Source organism: Rhinatrema bivittatum, chromosome 10 (genome assembly GCF_901001135.1).
Source record: "Rhinatrema bivittatum chromosome 10, aRhiBiv1.1, whole genome shotgun sequence".
Lineage (NCBI taxonomy): Eukaryota > Metazoa > Chordata > Amphibia > Gymnophiona > Rhinatrematidae > Rhinatrema > Rhinatrema bivittatum.
This window is the reverse complement of record NC_042624.1, coordinates 69,764,080-69,782,372: the sequence shown is the minus strand read 5'-3', so window position 1 is coordinate 69,782,372 and position 18,293 is coordinate 69,764,080. Positions and strand designations below refer to the sequence as shown.

General features: G+C 45.2%; 1 protein-coding gene across 2 annotated transcripts in view; it reads left to right on the top strand.

Moving 5' to 3' along the window:
* The window catches only part of PAPPA2 (pappalysin 2), a 459,501-nt gene that overhangs the window by 142,619 nt on the left and 298,589 nt on the right, over positions 1 to 18,293 (top strand). For both annotated transcript variants that reach the window (XM_029618757.1, XM_029618758.1), the window contains one exon: positions 6,323 to 6,468. In XM_029618757.1, the coding sequence (XP_029474617.1) occupies positions 6,323 to 6,468 (146 nt within the window). The remainder of the gene's footprint in view (positions 1 to 6,322; positions 6,469 to 18,293) is intronic.

Sequence of the window (18,293 nt, the reverse complement as noted above, 5' to 3'; positions counted from 1 at the left end):
CTCAGTGGTTTGTGGCTCTAGAGTGGCCTTCTCACTGCTGGATGCCTTCAGATGCTCTTTAAAAGGGGACACCTGGTGGTCTGGTCTCCTGTTGACCCTTTTCCCCACCATCAGTGCTCTATTTGGTGTCAATGCGGATAGCAAAGTTAGCCAGATAAACTTATCCGGCTAACTTTGGAGGTGTATTCAGTAGTGCAACCACATTATTGAAAATAGCTGACTAGCTTAAAGTTAGTCGGCTAACTTTAGGATAGTTGTTTGGCCCCACCAGACTTAGACGGCTAACTCATCCAGCTAATTCTAAATATCGGAGATAGCTGGTTAGCTTAGCTGGCTATCTCACTCCTCCCAGTTACACCCCCAAAATACCCCAAACTTATCCAGCTGAATTCTAGCCAGCTAGAATTTAGCTGGATATGTGCTCAAATGTTAAATTTAGCTGCTAACTTCTGAGTTAGGCAAGTACATCCTTGTGATTGTGGACCTTGGGGTGATCATAAGCATATTGGCAGATAGGGAAGGCGTTCTATCCATTTGCTTTAGCCACTTCCAGCACTTGCTATCCTCATAAAGCCTGTTTACATATGCCTGAAGGTCACTCTGCCTATGATCTTGTGTAAATTGCTGACAACCAGAGGCAAAACTTTTACTTCTCAATTATATTGCAATGTGTGCTACACTACACACCGCTCTTTAACAGCTGTCTGCCATGCACCAGCTCTCCATCCTGCCTGAGGTCATTGTTTTCGCCTGCTTCTAATGTCATCATTCCTCTTGTCTTCCCACCGCAGAGAGTTTTTTCAACCAGCTTATGGTACAGAAACAGACTACCATTGGGCCTGATTCACTAAGCCTTTTTTCTCCATTCTTTGTCTATAGGAAAATCATGCCTATTGTGAAGCTATCTCAGAAAACACATAACTAAAACTAAACTGTTATTTTAAGCAATTTTCTAATTATAGGTTATAGCACAGCTAGTAAATTAATGTGCCTGCACAAATGTTCCTTAATTTGTCTTCCTGCTAGTGGCAATCCTTTACCTAATTTAAAAAGAAAAAGCTTTTATGTGTGAAAAACATCTGGCCTTGAGCCAGTTGCACTGCCTGATTAGTTAAACATTCAAAGACTCGAATAGAGGGTGTTTGGGGTAATGGTCTTTTCACTTTGAAATCTTAGCCATGTATTTCTAGTAATTAATTGCTCTATAATGTTTCATAATGTTCCAAAACAGTGACATAATAATGCAGCAACACAGTAGTCAACAGCAAGAAAAGACCAACCACTCTACGAGAATATATCTCTCCGCCAGTCACAGAGCATGACTGCTTGTAAGGTGTCTTTCCTTATCCAGGACACTTTTTGTACCTCACCTAGTACTTCTGTATAGGCGAGCCAAAAAATATATTCTTATATTTAAATTGTTGTCTTCATTTGTACTCTACCATCCTGGGCAGATGAGCATACAAGATGCCCTCCCTTCCTCTGCTTCCCCACGTCTAACCATAGAGCACTGTAATAATTTAGAATAGCTCCAACACTATCATGGCAGTTACCTATTGTCTCCTAGAGTAGAGTCCTTATGTAACCTACCAGACAGACCTGGCTACGTGAGCCCCCTGTGTTTCTGCTAGCACTTAGCTGTTACTCTGCTTGCAATTTTCAAGACAGACCCAGACCTGTACAACACTATAATTTCTTCCTTTCTGTGCTTTCTAATATGTAGCATGTTAGAAAGAATTACATAAATGACTGCTGTCCATCTGCCCTTCTTTCTGTAGGCACAATAACTCTCCCAATAAAGGTTGGAAATTCACCAAATTTGACACGCAGCAAGAAAATGTGAATGTCTCAGATGAGTTGAAAAAAATATATATCAGATCAGTATTTTCAAAGAATCGAGCCTCCAAAACAAATCCCCATTGCTTTCTATGGGAAAATGATAGAGGCTGTTTGAACTGTTAGAATGCTGACAGCACTCCATTCCAAACCCCCCCCCCCCCCCATCCTTCCCGCACTTTGGAACAGAGCAACACAAGCGGAGAACAACAGAGTCAGGGAAAATAACTGAAGCAACTGGAAAGAGATGGCACTGAAAAGTGCATTCAAAGTACATACGCACACAGACACATACTGCCCCCCTCACACTGAAACCAATTGTGACCCACATCCACACATACCCCACATTCACACCCACTCACTCCCTCACACCTATCCACCCACAACACACTCTCCACATCCACACTCTACCTACACACATCCACATCTCTCACATATACCTCCACACCCCTCAGACACACCCTAAACACTCTCTCACATGTACCCACCCCTTATCCCACCCATACCACTCATTAGTCCTATACCTTCCACATAGGGGCAGCATAACACCATTTTGATTGGGGGGAGGACCAAACCAACCAAGCCCCATTCATACCCCTTCTATTTATTCCTCTGCCCCTACTTCCATTCCCCTTTCTCTCCCCAACCTCCTCTCTTCCCCTGTACCCACCCCCAACCTCTTTCTTTTTCTCCTGTCTCTCCCAACCTAGATTCTGAGTCTGGCCAGCAGCAGTTACAAAACTTCCATCCCCTCAAGTCAGCACCTCCTTAGCCTGGCATCCTCTTACGTCATCCCTCCACAATGAGGCACTGATCAGGAGCAGGAGAGTGATGGTTCTTGGGCTGCTACCTCCTCTTCCTCTTCTGCAGGCCCGGTGCCATCGGGTGCACAAATCGTGCAGTTGCACAAGGTGGCACACCCAGTGGGGTGGCGTTGGGAGCAGGTAGAGGCCCATGCTGCCGCCGGCAGCAGAGGAGACCTGTGGTGCCGTCGGTGGACCTGAATCCACCGGTGGCGGAAGAAAGAGGTCCTTGCTGCCAAGGAAAAGCAGCGTGGCCCTGCCAAAGTCAACAGCATGCTCAATACTGCCTTAGTAAGTGGGGAAGCAGCACGGCCCCGCCAAAATCAGCAGCGTTGCCAGCAGAGCCGTGCTGCTTTTCCACTTGCTAAGGCAGTGCTGACCACGCCAATTTCGGCGGGACCCATGCTGCTGAGGAGGAAGAGGCACTCGCCCTGCAGGAAGTAATCCAATGCCCCATGGCCGGAAGTCATTCTCTGGCCACGGGGGCTGAAAAAGGAGACTCTGCTGCTGCTGTTGCTGCCTGTTAAGAGAAGGGAAGTGAGTAAGAGACAGCATGTGTTCCTGTGTGTGGGAGAATGAGCAAGAACAAGTGTGCTTGTGTGTGGAAAAGTGAGAGTGAGCATGTGTGTGGGACAGTGAGAGAGAGAGCATATGGGTATGTATGTGGGGGAGTAAAAGAAAGCATATGGGTGTATGAGAGGGAGCATATGAGTGCACAAGTACCCCAGTTATTCTCTGTTGATAATCCATGACAATTTCAGGGCATCTGAAAATCAACATTTCCCAGGTATGGAGAGCGTGAATTTTTAAAATCCTTTTTAGTTGGTTTTTTTTTTTGAGGTGTTATTTGCTGTGTCTGCTGTTTTGAAATATTTATCGGTGTTTGGGACATTTAAAAAAAAAAACAACTTGTATATGAGTTTTTAATTATTTGATCTTTTATTCAGCAGTTTTTAAATAAAATTATTGTGACTGAGATGAGGCATTTTCCTAATAGGAAGTGTATTAGTTTATTTGGGCTTTCAGAGGGTCAAGCCCACACCCAACAAACATCACAATAAGCCTAATACCATATGGGTTCCAAGTGCCTTTTTTGCAGGGATTTCTGGTTGGCATCACAGCAGTGCATGCAAATATAATGTAAGTGATATTTTTTATGTCAGAACACTGTACTTTGGTATTTTTCATTTATAATATGAATGCATAACTCTTAACTGTGTGTGTGGAATGGAGCGGGGGGTGTTGTGCAAGGCTATAAGGTTTGCCTACGGCACCTAACATCCTTACACCCACCATGAGTTCGGGGGGGGGGGAGGATGGTGTCAGTTTTTAAAGTTTGTATCACTGAAGGGAGCTGGATGGGTTTTTTTTGTAGTCCCAGGACAGAGAATTAATTGTTCGCAGCAAAAAAGCTAGCTCCGGCCCTGCTCCTCTGCCACCTTGCCAAACTGCTGTTTTGAAATGTGTGCCTGCCCAGTGTCTCAGGCACAGAGCTACAAAGGGGGAAGACGCAGCTTAATGAACCATTGCTCTCCTTCTCCTCCTACTGCCAATCAGCACGAGAGGAGTTAAAACATCCCTCCAGCCAGCTGCGGCCTGCTCAGTCTGGCCCCAGATCTTCCGCGGTGATTCTTCAGGAAGGGCCAGATTTTGAAGCCCTTCTCTCAGCATTGCTATGCTCCCCTGCCCAAAATTTTTCATTCTATTGTCCATGTGGCCCACACTATTCTGATGCCTATGCTCCCATATACACCCCGCAACACATCTCCAGCACCCACACCCAGCTATCCATGTACACACACAGACATAACCCCAACACCCACACCCACCCAATCTCCCACACACCCCCTATACCTCCCTCATACACCCACAACCTACATCCCCCCTAAAGCATCCCACACCTCTGCCACAAAGCACCCCACACTTACCCACATGCCATCTACAAATCTACGTAGGAAAGCATTCCTGAGGCCATACTTCTGCATGTTTTTTACTACTTGTGTCTACTAGTTATGCCTCTTTTTCTGCACACTAGCACCCTTCCATCTCTAGCTATTTGCTTGTCACACTATTTTACTACCTTGCAATCACTGGATATACTCACCCTTTCTGTGGACATCAGTATCTTAAACCCCATCATGTACTATGCTATGCTCATAGTTTTCTGCGTACCAAATGCAGAACTCTGCAATTTTTTAATATTGAAACTTAGCTGCCAACCAGTTGACCACAACTCTGTTTCTTATACCATCTACTTTCTTAGAAGTGTCATTGGCAAAAAGACAACCTTTTCCTCCTAACCCCTATGCACTATTGTTCACAAACATCTTGAACAGAACCAGCCTCAGTACTAATCCCTGAGGAATTTACTCATCACCTTCCTTTCTATAGAGTGGACTCCATTTACCAGCATGTAGGGATGTGCAGACCAAAAGTTTATGTTCATAAGTCCATAAGTCGAAAGGGGGGGTCAATTTCGGTCAATATGGACATATGGAGAATTCCATAAGTTGAGTCTATGTCCATACGTGCACTGATGGTCAGGAGGCCCCCCCAAGCTGGCCAAAAGTTCCTTTTGGGTCTAACGAGGGTCCCGGAGCAAACCCGCGGGGAATCACGTGACGCCGACGTCACGTGCTCCTCGCAAAGGAGTACAGAAATGGCGTCCTGACTCCCCGCTAGACCACCAGGGAGTTTTGGTAAGTCTTGGGGGGGGGGGGATTAAGGAGGGTGAGGGGTTTAAATTTTTATTTAGGATCAACAATCGCGATTTCCAACGTATTCAACATAGCTATGTTGAATACGTTGGAAATCCGATCGTTTTCGCCTCATCACTTTTTTAAGTTAAAAAAAAAAAAAGTTGCGTTTTACTTATAAGTTCAAAACGAATGCACACCCCTACCAGCATGCTCTGTCATCTTCTTAGCTTTAGAGTCAGCCCATCTAAGATATGGCAGGCACTTATTTAATGGTAACAATTAAGCTTCCCCTAGCTAAGCCACCAGCAGAGAGAAAACTATTGCAATCTTCTTAAAGAAAAATGAAAGAAACAGCAGCAAAATTAATTTTAAAAATCCGGAAAATATTTCTTAAACACAGCTTTGAAACTAACCCATCCAAATTATGTCCTATGACACTACAGTGAGCCAGACCTGATCCCAGACAGAATGAGAAACATTGGTTCTCTTAATCCTGCTTGTTTGGGCTTTCAGCTTAATGGAATGTGGCCACTACCAGGACAGTGGTGATCACAGCACCATAAGCCTTCATATGCAGTCACCCCCCCCCCCCCCCCCCATTGTAACCCTCTCCCATCCAGTCCAGTTATTCCAGTGACAGTTCTCTGGCTGGGAAGCATGGGCCCTTTTAGTCAGCCAATCGCTGTCACCCTTTTGCAATGAATGGAATGCCCACCCAGTTCCAAATGCTGACTGCACAATAACTCCAGGCCCAGCCGGCCTGAGGGACAGAACCTGGGCTCAGGATCTGAATCTGGATCTCCCAAATGACAATGCACACACAGCATTTCTGCTGAGCCATCTTGCCAGTCTGCTCTTATGTGTTTTGACAAGTGCTCTGTAAAATAATACTTTGTACAGCTGTGAACTGCTTCTGTATTTCTGCAACACGTATTCATGCTTGATGCATTGCTTTGCTCCTTCTCCATCTTTCTACCCTGACAGGACCTACATGAGTGTAAAGGAATTGAAGGAGGTTCTCCAACTGAACAATACTCACTTCCTGAATGTTTACTTCGCTAATTCTGTGCGGGAGGAGCTGGCTGGTGCTGCCACCTGGCCATGGGATAAAGAGGCCCTCAGCCACCTGGGTAAGAATTCTTATAGATAAGGTTGTCTTCCGTACCTTCTTGCTCTCTCTCTCTCTCTCACCTACACATTTCTTTCTTTCTCTTTCTCTCTCTCTTTCTCTATCTTCTCCCTTCCTACTTTGGCATGATTTTCTAGCACTACTCTATCTACTGTTTGCTTTTCCGTGCTTTAGTAATCAGTGAAAGTAAATTATCCTGTTCTTTGGACACCTGCAGGCTAAGGCTCTGGGCTTTTTTTTTTAAGAGTACTATGTTCAAGGCTATCATTTCTACCCAGGCTTTTGGAATTACATTTTGTTTTGTTTTTTTTTGCTAGTTTTCCTTTCACAATCCAGAATGCTTTTCCTGACAGAAAGTTTTCTGCAGCTTTTTAAACTGAAATCTGTACAAATTGGATGTGACTGAGGGCAAATCTCCAGGAAATTGACTATGTCAGGGCCCGGAAACCACTTCTGTGGTTGGACAACTCACTGACAGACGATAGTTGTCAATTCCTCCTTTTTCTTAAACTTTGTCTACAGTTCGGTCCTCTTTATACTTCCCTTCCTCAATGTCCAGCCCAGTTCTGTTCACCCTAGATATCTTATCATGTGTGTCACTCCAGAATGAGTTATTTCTGGCATGTCTTAATCATATACACTATAATTTGTAATCTTTTTTTACATTGTAATACATTTTAACAGCTGCTGTGCATTACCACCCAGTTATTTTCAACCCATTTGTGAAATATGGAAACTTAAAGATCTTAGTCAAACTAGGGAAACCAATCTGTTTGGCTAATGGTGATCACATGATAATGCTACGTGCAGATAAAGAAAACCACTACTGTGACCTAACTAGATATATGCAGCACTGTGCAGTCCCTGGTCTGTAGAGCTTATAATCTAATCTAGTAAAGACATACAGATGAGACAAATAAGAGACTTCAGGAAATGTATTAGTTGTAGAAAATATGGTTAAAATGAATAAAGCTATGATCAAGGAATGTTCTCTCTAAAAGATTAGATGCCATAGCCTTTTCTATTTATAAATTTCTTATCCCAGATCATTGTAGGATAACCAGCCTATTTGCTTTCTTAATGGATAAAATTTAATTCCCAAACCAAGAAAGCTTTGGAAACACTGGTATAGATCACTAGTGACAAGTAGACTATAAGGATTATTAAGGTCTGAGACAAACAAATATATGTCAGGATTTGATTCTTTTAGTTTAGATTTTAATCACCTATTTCAGAAATAAGTCATATAACTTTTATAAGAAAATTATTGCATTTCTCAGACAGTTGAAGACTATTAACCTAGACTAAAATGTCATGACTTCATCCAAGATGAGCAAAAAGCATGGACTCTTGTTATCATATTGCTTAACTACCAATTTCAACTGCTAGACATTATAGGCTAGATTTTAAAAGCCCTGCGCGCCGGCGCACCTATTTTGCATAGGCCTCCCGCCCCTCGTAAAAAGGGCGGGAGGGGGCGTGCCGGCAGTCCGGGGGCATGTCCTGGGGGCGTGTCCAGTGTCAGGGGGCGGTCCGGGGGCGATGGTTCGGAGGCAGGCCGGGAGGGCGGTCCCGAGTCCCCCGGCACTGCGGCCTGTGCCGGGGGATGCCGAGGCGGCGCGCGCAAGTTACGCCTGCTTCAAGCAAGCGTAACTTGCACAACAAAAGGTGGGAGGGGGGATTTGGGTAGGGCTGGGGGGTGGGGTAGATAGAGGAAGGGAGGGGAAGGTGGGGGGACGTGGAAGGAAAGTTCCTTCCGAGGCTGCTCCGATTTCGGAGCAGCCTCGGAGGGAACGGAGGCAGGCTGCGTGGCTCGGCGCACGCAGGCTGCCGATTTTGCGCAGCCTTGCGCGCGCCGACCCTGGATTTTATAAGATATGCGCGGCTACGCGCGTATCTTATAAAATCCGGCGTACTTATTTAAGATCTACCTCAATGTGAATAAAATTAAAAAGCATACTTTGAATTTAGCCAGAGGTCTACAAAATAAGATTGGCTAATTGGAATGTATGGCACACTGAATGAAGACATAGACATCAGAGGTTCAGTGGTAGGGTGATAATGGGATATTGTGATACCAAGGTACAAATTATATTGAAATGATAGACCAGGTCAAATTAATGGGAGGATGGTGCTATTTGTTAAGAATGGCATAGAGTCAAACAGGATGTAAATCCTGCAGGAGACTAAATGCATTTTGGAATCTCTATGGATAGAAATTCCATGTATGATGGGGAAGAGGATAGCGGTAGGGGTATACTATCGTTTGCCTGGCTAATAGGAAGAGACAGACAGTGAAATGCTTTAAAAAATTAGAAAAGCTAACAGGGAACACAATAATGGGAGATTTCAGTTACCCTAATATTGATAGAGTAAATGTGTCATTGGAATATGTTAGGGAGGTGAAATTTCTAGAAGCCATAAATGACTGTTCCATGGAGCAGCTGGTTCTGGAATTGACAAAAGGAAGGACTACTCTAGAATCCTCACTGCAACATAGATCTAGTGTGAAAGGATACAGTGCTGGAGCCACTTGGCAATAGTGACCATAATATAATCAAAGTTAACATAATCACTGAAGGAAGACATTAAGGAATACTACTGCATTAGGACTTGGCTTCAAAAAGGGAGATAAAATGAATAAATTAGTTAGTAAAAAATCTTAAAGGGGAAGTTCCATAGTTTAAAAGTTTGTATATGGTATGAATGCAGTTCAAAAACACCATCTTGGAAGCCCAAACTATATGAATTCCATGCATTAAAAAAGACCAAACTACTGCCAGTACTGTTAAATGGTGAGGTGAAAGAGGATATTAAAGCCAAAAGGACATCTTTCAAAAACTAGAAGATGGATCCAAATGAAGAAAATGGGAAAGAGCAAAAGCACTCACAAGCTGGATGTAAAGCATTAATAAGGCAAGACAAAAGAGAATTTGAAAAGAAGGTTGCCAGAGGGTAAAAAACTCAAAATAAAAACTTTTCAACAAGAAGCTTATGTGGGAGTCAGTTGGACTGTTAGATGATGAGGGGTAAAAGGGGTGCTCAGGAGATGCAAGGCCATAGCAGAAAAACTAAATAAATGCTTTGCTTCAGTTTGTACTGAGGAGGGTATTCAGAAGATAGATATGCCAGAAAAATTGAGGATGATAATCAGAGGAACTGAATTGAATCACAGTGAACTTGGAAGATGTAATAGAGCAAATTGGCAAACTAAAAAATAACAAATCACCAGGACAGGATGCTATACAATCCAGAGTTCTGAAAGAACTAAAAAATGAAATTGCAGACTTATTACTAGTAATCTCTAACTTCTCATTCAAATCAGTGATGATACCTGAGGATCAAAGGGTAATGTCCATTTTAGAAAAGGCTCCAGGGCTGATAGAAACATAAAAAACATGCAGGCAGAACATGGCCTATTCAGTCTGCCCATCCACACCGGCTATTAGGGGTGTGCATTTGTTTGCAACGTATTGGCAATCCGCAACGTATATGCCAAATTCGTTGTATTCATGGGGGTCACAAAACGTGTGGCGAACCCCCACGAAAACAATGTATCACTAACGAATAAACCCTCACCCTCCTGACCCCCCCAAGACTTGCAAACGTCCCTGGTTTGGCAAGTCGGGGGGTCCTGGAGCGATCTTCACTCGGGTCGTCGGCTGCCAGTATTCAAAATGGCGCCGATAGCCTTTGCCCTTACTATGTCACAGGGGCTACTGGTGCCATTGGTCGGCCCCTGTCACACGGTAGGAGCACAAGATTGTGCTGACCGTCCATTGCTCCTACCGTGTGACAGGGGCCGACCAATGGCACCGGTAGCCCCTGTGTCAAAGTAAGGGCAAAGGCTATCGGTGCCATTTTGAATACTGGCAGCTGACGGCCCGAGTGCAGGAGATCACTCCAGGACCCTTGCTGGGTCCTGGAGTGAGTCTGACAATTGGTGCTGGGCAATATAGTGGAAGCAATTCTGAAGAACAAAATTACTGGCCATTTGTATAGACATAGACTAATGAAGTAGAGCCAACATGGATTTAGCAAAGGGAAAATTGGCCTTTTAAATCTATTAGATTTTTTTTACATTTATATATTGTGCAATGTAATACACAGAACATTGTATCATAATTTGCATCGCATAGAACGCATAAGAACAAGAGCAAACAGAAGCCAGTAACAGGGCATCAAACACAGTCAACTGCTACTGTTTCACCCATAATAATTGTCAGCATTGCCCAGAGATAACCCCAGACCTCTGATCGCCCTACCCACCTTCCCTCGCATCCCACCCAATCCCAATCCCAAACCCAAAGGAATAACTATCCAAATGCAAAACTCAGAGGAGGGCCTTTCAAAAAACAACCATTAATTAAGCAGAGGCCTCAGTAAGAAAAGCCAATATAGGTTCCCAGTCTTTCCTAACTGCTTAATATTTCCCTCCAAACTTCACAGAAAGAAATTCCAACTCTATCCTCTTCATTCAGTATAGCGTGCTATGTCAGAGGGCGGGATGGCCAGGAATGCAGCAGCACCCTTTTCCCAATAGCAAATAGTTTCATAATAACTAAACTTGTACTATCAGTGCATCATGAGGCCAATAAAAGAAAACAATTTTAAGATTATCAGGCATGTTATTTCAAAAATATCCCAAATTTCCTTAGGGATAGTGGCCCAGTAGTTCATAAGGATCAGCCGTGCAAATGATAAGAGGTGAATTTTAAAAGGGATGCATGAGCCAAAATCGGGAGATGGGCGTACATCTAGCACATGTGCGTGTCCCTCCATCTTATAACGTGAGTAAATGCACGCACATGTGCTGATGCGTGCACATCTGGCACTGGAGAAAGAAAGGGGTGTGGTGTGGGTGGGGCATGGGCATTCTGGGGTGGGGCCAAGAGATGTGCGCACAAGTATCTGCACATCTGGGCGCGTGCCCAGGTCCAATGCTGCATAGATTTACTTCTGCTACGGAGCAGGTGTATGTTCAAAAAAACATACAGATATTCCTGAGGGGGTTTAAAGGTTTAAATCATCTAGGGTAACTGGGGGGGGGGTGCAGGCTAAACAGCCAGGGGGGCTTGAGGAACCTAGCTCTAGACTGGGCAAACTGGTGGATGAACTGGTGAAACTGGTCAATGCGTGGACCTGAGCCTGTTATAAAATCCCCCCACTTGCGCGGCTCATATCTGACTGTACCTGGCTGCGCGCACCCATTTGCAAAATTAGGCAGACACGCATGCTATTTTATAACATACTCACGTATGTGTGTGTGTGTATGTTATAAAATTGCCATGTCTCTGGGCTTGTGCTGACGCGCATGTATATTTGTGCTCTCGTGCCCATCTGAAAGTTAGTGTCCCTATGCATAATATTACCTTTCTGCCCCACACTCTCCAGCAAATACCTGACTTATTGTCCAAATTTCCATAGCTTTCAGGTGAAAAGGCACAAAGTAAGCACATGTGTGTATCCTAAATTGGCTGCTCCACCACATCTAAAGGCCAAGAGTACTTCCCCGGAAGATAGTATCCCAATCTTCCGGCTACATCACCTGACCCAATTTCTTATCCCAGTTCTGCATCATTTTAAGTGGGGGTCATTTTTATCCCATTGTAAGGCTTTATAAATTTTACTAACCCGCCCCTTCAGATTTTTATTAAGAAAAATCATCCTTCCTACCATTGTGAGGGGACTTACTGTTAGCAGTTAGCAGTCTGCTAGGGAGTTAGCAATCTGTTAGGAGTTAGCAATCTGCTGTTATTTAGGAGAGTTGTGGGTGGATCCTTAGACCAGTGGCAGATGACCACGCCCCCGGGGGAAGATCCCGAGAGGGACCACCGGTCAGGCTCAGAGTTAGGAGACAAACACACACCAGTTCTTTTATTAGACAGTATACTGAACCACCAGAGGTGGCAGTAGTGAGCTGGAATGCCCGGCTGGGCTGTAGTCCCTCAGATACTGGAACAGCGATCCCTGGAGGCTGAACTGTAGAGAAACTGAAATATAGTGAGTAGGCAGGGTATGCAGAGTTCATGTACCAAACCTGATGGTAACACTCACACAATGTCTCATGGAAGCCTAGGAGCTGGAATGTATAGGCCCTCGAGGAGCGAGTACCTGGTTCCAGGGAAAGCTCTGAGAGAGCGATGGTAACTCACTGATGTAGTTGGCAGTGCTGACTTCCAGGCAGAAGAGAATACGGAGCAAGTCTGGGAACGAGGGCCCTCGAGGAGTGAGTACCTGTTCCAGACTGTCACCTGAAAAACGAGAGAGCAAGGCCCCCGAGGAGCGGGTACCCCTGGTAAGTCCGAGGAGGCAGAGTAGCTTAGGTAGAGTAACCCGAACCCTTGCTAACTCAATCTGTTAGCAAATTCTTATATATCCGTCGCGGGTGATGTCATCTCAGGGGGACGCCCCCGAGGTTTGCCGGTACTTCAGTCAGGGACGTGCCACGCGCGCGTCCCTAGGCCTCCAGGAAACATGGCGGGTTGCAGCGTCTAACCGGTCCAGGGACGCCGGAGGACTTCGGCAGAAGGACGCCGCGGCAGCCAATCTTCCCGCGGACGAAGAGGGAGGCACCAAAGAGGTAAGGAGGGCGGAGAGAGGGCGTCGGGAACCGACGGACACAACACTTACTCAACACAGCATGCATATGCTCCCTATTGACCACATCCCTCAACTGTAGGAAGGCAAAAAGGGGCAAGTTATCCAGACTGAACTTAGTTTGAAAATCCACTCTGGTGCAAAAGATCCCCTGGGCATGCAATTGTAAAAGAGTTTTCAATGCCAAATTTCAAAACTGATCACAAACGGGTTTGTGGCAATTTGCCAAATCCTACTTAATTTCTCACATCCCTGTTAGTTTTTTTGAACGGGTTAACAAAGATGCGAGTGAGGGTGTGTCGGTTGATATTAGGGATGTGAATCGGGCTTCTGACGATTGAAAATATCGTACGATATTTTCAAAATCATCAGAAATCGGGGGCTCCCCAAAACCGATAGGCAAACCCCACAAAATTGTTTGTGGGAGTTCTCTTATCGTTTTGGGGGAGGGCGGGAAAAACGGCACACTGGATGGCCGGCGCCATCTTTAAAAATGACGCGGGCCATCCAGTGCTCCTACCATGTGACAGGGGCCGGCCAATGGCACGGATACCCTGTCACATGGTAAGGGCAAAGGCCATCGGCGCCATTTTTATTAGTGGCAGCCGACGGCCCGAGAGCGGGAGATCGCTCCCGGGACCCCCACTGGACCACCAGGTACCTGTAAAAAGTTTTTTTGGGGGGGTCGCGAGGGTGGGGGAAGCTAAGGGATTAGTTTTAAAGGGTCGGGGTGGGTTTTTTGTTTATCGGCTCGGGCGCAGCCGATAAAAACAACCCGATCGGGCCGGACAAAAAAAAACACGATGTGAATCGGAACCGGAATCAGAACCGATTCCGGTTCCGATTCACATCTCTAGTTGATATAGGGGCGGATTTTAAAATGAGCGCCTACTTTTGTTTGCGCTCCAGGCGCAAACAAAAGTACGCTGGATTTTAGTAGATACGCGCGGAGCCGCGCGTATCCGCTAAAATCCTGGATCGGCGCGCGCAAGGCTATCGATTTCGTATAGCCCTCCGAGGCCGCTCCGAAATCGGAGCGGCCTCGGAGGGAACTTTCCTTTGCCCTCCCCTCACCTTCCCCTCCCTTCCCCTACCTAACCCACCCGCCCGGCCCTGTCTAAACCCCCTCCTTACCTTTGTCGGGGGATTTACGCCTCCAGGGAGGCGTAAATCCCCGCGCGTCAGCGGGCCTCCTGCGCGCCGGGACGCGACCTGGGGGCGGGTCCGGAGGGCGCGGCCACGCCCCCGGGCCGCCCCGGGCCGTAGCCACGCCCCCGGGCCCGCCCCCGGAACGCTCCCGACACGCCCCGAAAACGCCGCGCGGTTCGGGCCCGCCCCCCGACACGCCCCCTCCGAAAACCCCGGGACTTACGCGAGTCCCGGGGCTCTGCGCGCGCCGGTAGGCCTATGTAAAATAGGCTTACCGGCGCGCAGGGCCCTGCTCGCGTAAATCCGCCCGGTTTTGGGCGGATTTACGCGAGCAGGGCTCTTAAAATCCGCCCCATAGTGTAAGTGGATTTTAAGAAGACAGTTTACAAAGTCCCTTATGAGAGATTCAACAAGAAATTCAAAAGTCATGGGATAGGGGGCAATGTCCTTTTGTGGATTGGTAACTGGCTAAAGAACAGGAAAAAGAGAGTAGGACTGAATAGTAATTTCTGTTAATGGAGAAAGATAAATATTGGAATACCAGAGATTTGTATTAGAACTTGTGCTTTTTGATATAAAAAGAGTGGGATAAAAGCATTTAATAAGCAAAAATGACTACACTACAATGTTAGTTTAAAATGTATAGTTGCGTAATAATTAGACTTTCTACTTTAGGGGTTTTAATTCACATGCCAAGTCTCCTGCATCAGTCTCTGCCTCTCCTGAATGCAGGGATAAAGAGATGAAGGGAAGTGGCACTAATGATAACCGAGGTGAAAAAATGCCAGTTCCAGCAATAGAGGAATCATTTGCATGATGGCTATGGCTATTGCCAACTGTAAGAGGGAGGAGGATAGTGTATACATGACCTGCACCAGCCGTGGAAGGCAAGTTCAAGCAGATCTGGAACCACCCACGGAAGGGCGTATAGTCACCTCTCTAGAAATGGAATGCAAGAGCCTGAAATGAGTAGTACAAATCAGAAACTAGTGCTATTGTAGATAGGATATCTAGATGCTTATAAATTCTGTATTAACGTGCTATTGTAGATAGGATGTCTACATGCTTATAAATTCTGTATTAAAAAGAAAAAATGCATGCAGTACGGTCATGCTGTGAAATAAAGAAAGCTTTGTGAATGTGGACGTGAATGGGTGGCTATGGAAATTAGGAAAAAAAAGAGGGCAAGGAGAAGAATAGCAAGAGAGAGAAAAGTGAAGGTGGTGGTGAGCGAAGTGAATTACGGAGGGTGGGAGAGCCATTGGAGCAAAAAAATAAGAGATCTACATTCTCCTCCCTTGAAATCCTTTCGGGAGAGAGAATTTCTTTTGGTAGGACTGTTTCTGTATGAGTATATTATAATCTGATCTTTATTATGGATACTTTAGTCATCTGACCTGTGTCCTTTTGAAATGGTCTTATTCCTTTACTCAAGCAAGACAATAAAGAGACTTCTCCTTCCCTCCACCCCACCCCCTCACTCACACAAATAATAGCAATTTTAATGACTCACACATTATCAACAGCCAACACAGAGATAATAGCAGCAGTAATATTTATAATGATGCAGCCTGCTGACCTCATCCTGACTAGGTCTCAGGCAATTGGCAGATATTTCTCTGCAAACAAGCTCGAAGAAATTAATAGCTTCCCAGGGGACAGATGTAGAACAAAAGTTAAAAAAAAAAAAAAAAACTGGCAAAAAAATAATCAATAAAGTCAAAAGAACAATCAGTGCCAGAAACATACTAATACATTATTCATTATATAAAGAATTTCTTGCACACCTCAAACATATCTTCAAATAAAATGACACAAAGATGGGACGTGCCCAAGGTGCAAAGGAGAACCTGTAATTAACTGAGGTATGTTATGAGTTTTAGGAAGAAGTAGTTTATTTTATAAATGTATTGGAGAAATGATTACCGTGGACCATGGAAGTATGTATTTAATGTGTATTTCCTGAAAAATACTTACATAAATTCCAGAATAAGGGGTGAATTTTCAAAACTTTATGCATATAAAAAAAATTACAAATGTGTGTGAGTAGCCTCTACTCATTTACTTTTTGCACTTCAAAGCAGATTACATTCAAGTACTGTAGGCAGGGCCAGCGGAAGCACTAAGAGAACTAGGCCTGGGCTTAGGGCGCCAACCATTAGAGCAGCGGTTCTCAACCGGTGTGTCGCGTGCTCCCGGTCTCTCCCGCTGCTCTTTCTTCCCTGCTGCCGTTGCCGCTGGGCTATCAACACGTTCAAGCCCAGTGGGAACGGCAGCAGCGCTAAAACAAGCTGTGGCACTTGTGGCTGGCATTTTCTTCTTCCCGCGCCTGCGCCCCCCCCCCCCGTGACCCGGAACAGGAAGTGATACGCGGTGCGCGGGAAGGAGAAAGAGCCATGCCGCGTGATAAAGTAGCAGTGGCGGCTGCAGCATCGGCCCCCGAGCAATTGAAGCAGACGGTAATCGGGAAAGGAGACAGCCGCATGAGCCTCCCGCGGCCGATGGGATTCTACTTTCTTGGCTTGCGGGGGCTGGAGGAGGAGGAGGCTGCTGCAGCATGTGGGGCCATGAGCGGCAGCAAAGAGGAGTGGAGATTCGGTGGGCCACGAGCAGCACCCAACTGGCTCATGACCCAGAAAACCACACTCTCAGTGGGAGTCAGGGCCGTGACCGGGGAGGGGTGGTGGGCGACCAGGGGGAGTGGCAGCGTGACTTTGGGGGGGGGGGGGTCAGGCACAAGGCCCTGACTGTAGGAATTTCCCTATCTCAAGAGGATTTACAATGACTTTGTACCTGATGCAACAGAGGGTAAAGTAACTTGCCCAAGGTCACAAATATCAGCAGTGGGATGTGAATCTTGGTTTCCCCGGTTCGTAGACCACTGCTTCAACTACTAGACTAATTCTCTATTTGTGTATTCTGTATTTTATAAAAGTAGAAATTGCATGCATATTTTTACCTTTGCGTGCATATATGTGCACGCAAAAAAGGAGCAGTCTATGTGTAAGTTGTTATTTTAAAAGACACACATATGCATTTGCCAACCTTGCATATTTCTACACCTGCTAATTATCTGGCATAAATGATATTAAGCATGATTATTGTGTATTTCTGACTGAGAGGGAGATCTGGGTGAACTAGGAGGAGTTCAGGCTGAAGAACCAGGAAGATCTTGATGATCTGGGAAAGGACTGGGTGAACTGGTGGACTAATTGGTAAACTGGTTAATTTAATTAATGTGTGAATATTGTAAAATTGGCCAATTTATGCGTTTATATCAGGACTTGCGCAAGTAAATCCTGCTTTACTTTTGCATGTAATATATATGCTCATATATTTTTATACTAGATAAGAGATGTATGTGTGTTCAGTGCATTGATATATAAGGTTTCAATGCATTGCAAGTATTTGTGCATAAGCATAATTATGCACAGATGTTAAGGGTTAAAATATGCGTATTTTATGATACTTGGATAAGAACATAAGAAAATGCCATACTGGGTCAGACCAAGGGTCCATCAAGCCCAGCATCCTGTTTCCAACAGTGGCCAATCCAGGCCATAAGAACCTGGCAAGTACCCAAAAACTAAGTCTATTCCATGTAACCATTGCTAATGGCAGTGGCTATTCTCTAAGTGAACTTAATAGCAGGTAATGGACTTCTCCTCCAAGAACTTATCCAATCCTTTTTTAAACACAGCTATACTAACTGCACGAACCACATTCTCTGGCAACAAATTCCAGAGTTTAATTGTGCGTTGAGTAAAAAAGAACTTTCTCCGATTAGTTTTAAATGTGCCCCATGCTAACTTCATGGAGTGTCCCCTAGTCTTTCTACTATCCGAAAGAGTAAATAACCGATTCACATCTACCCGTTCTAGACCTCTCATGATTTTAAACACCTCTATCATATCCCCCCTCAGTCGTCTCTTCTCCAAGCTGAAAAGTCCTAACCTCTTTAGCAGTGGTGTAGCCAGAATTGATTTTTTGGGTGGGCACAAGGTTAACATGGGTGGGCTGTAGGCATGCAGGTCTACTAGTTGTTTTTTTACTGATAAATAATGCCAAATTATGCAG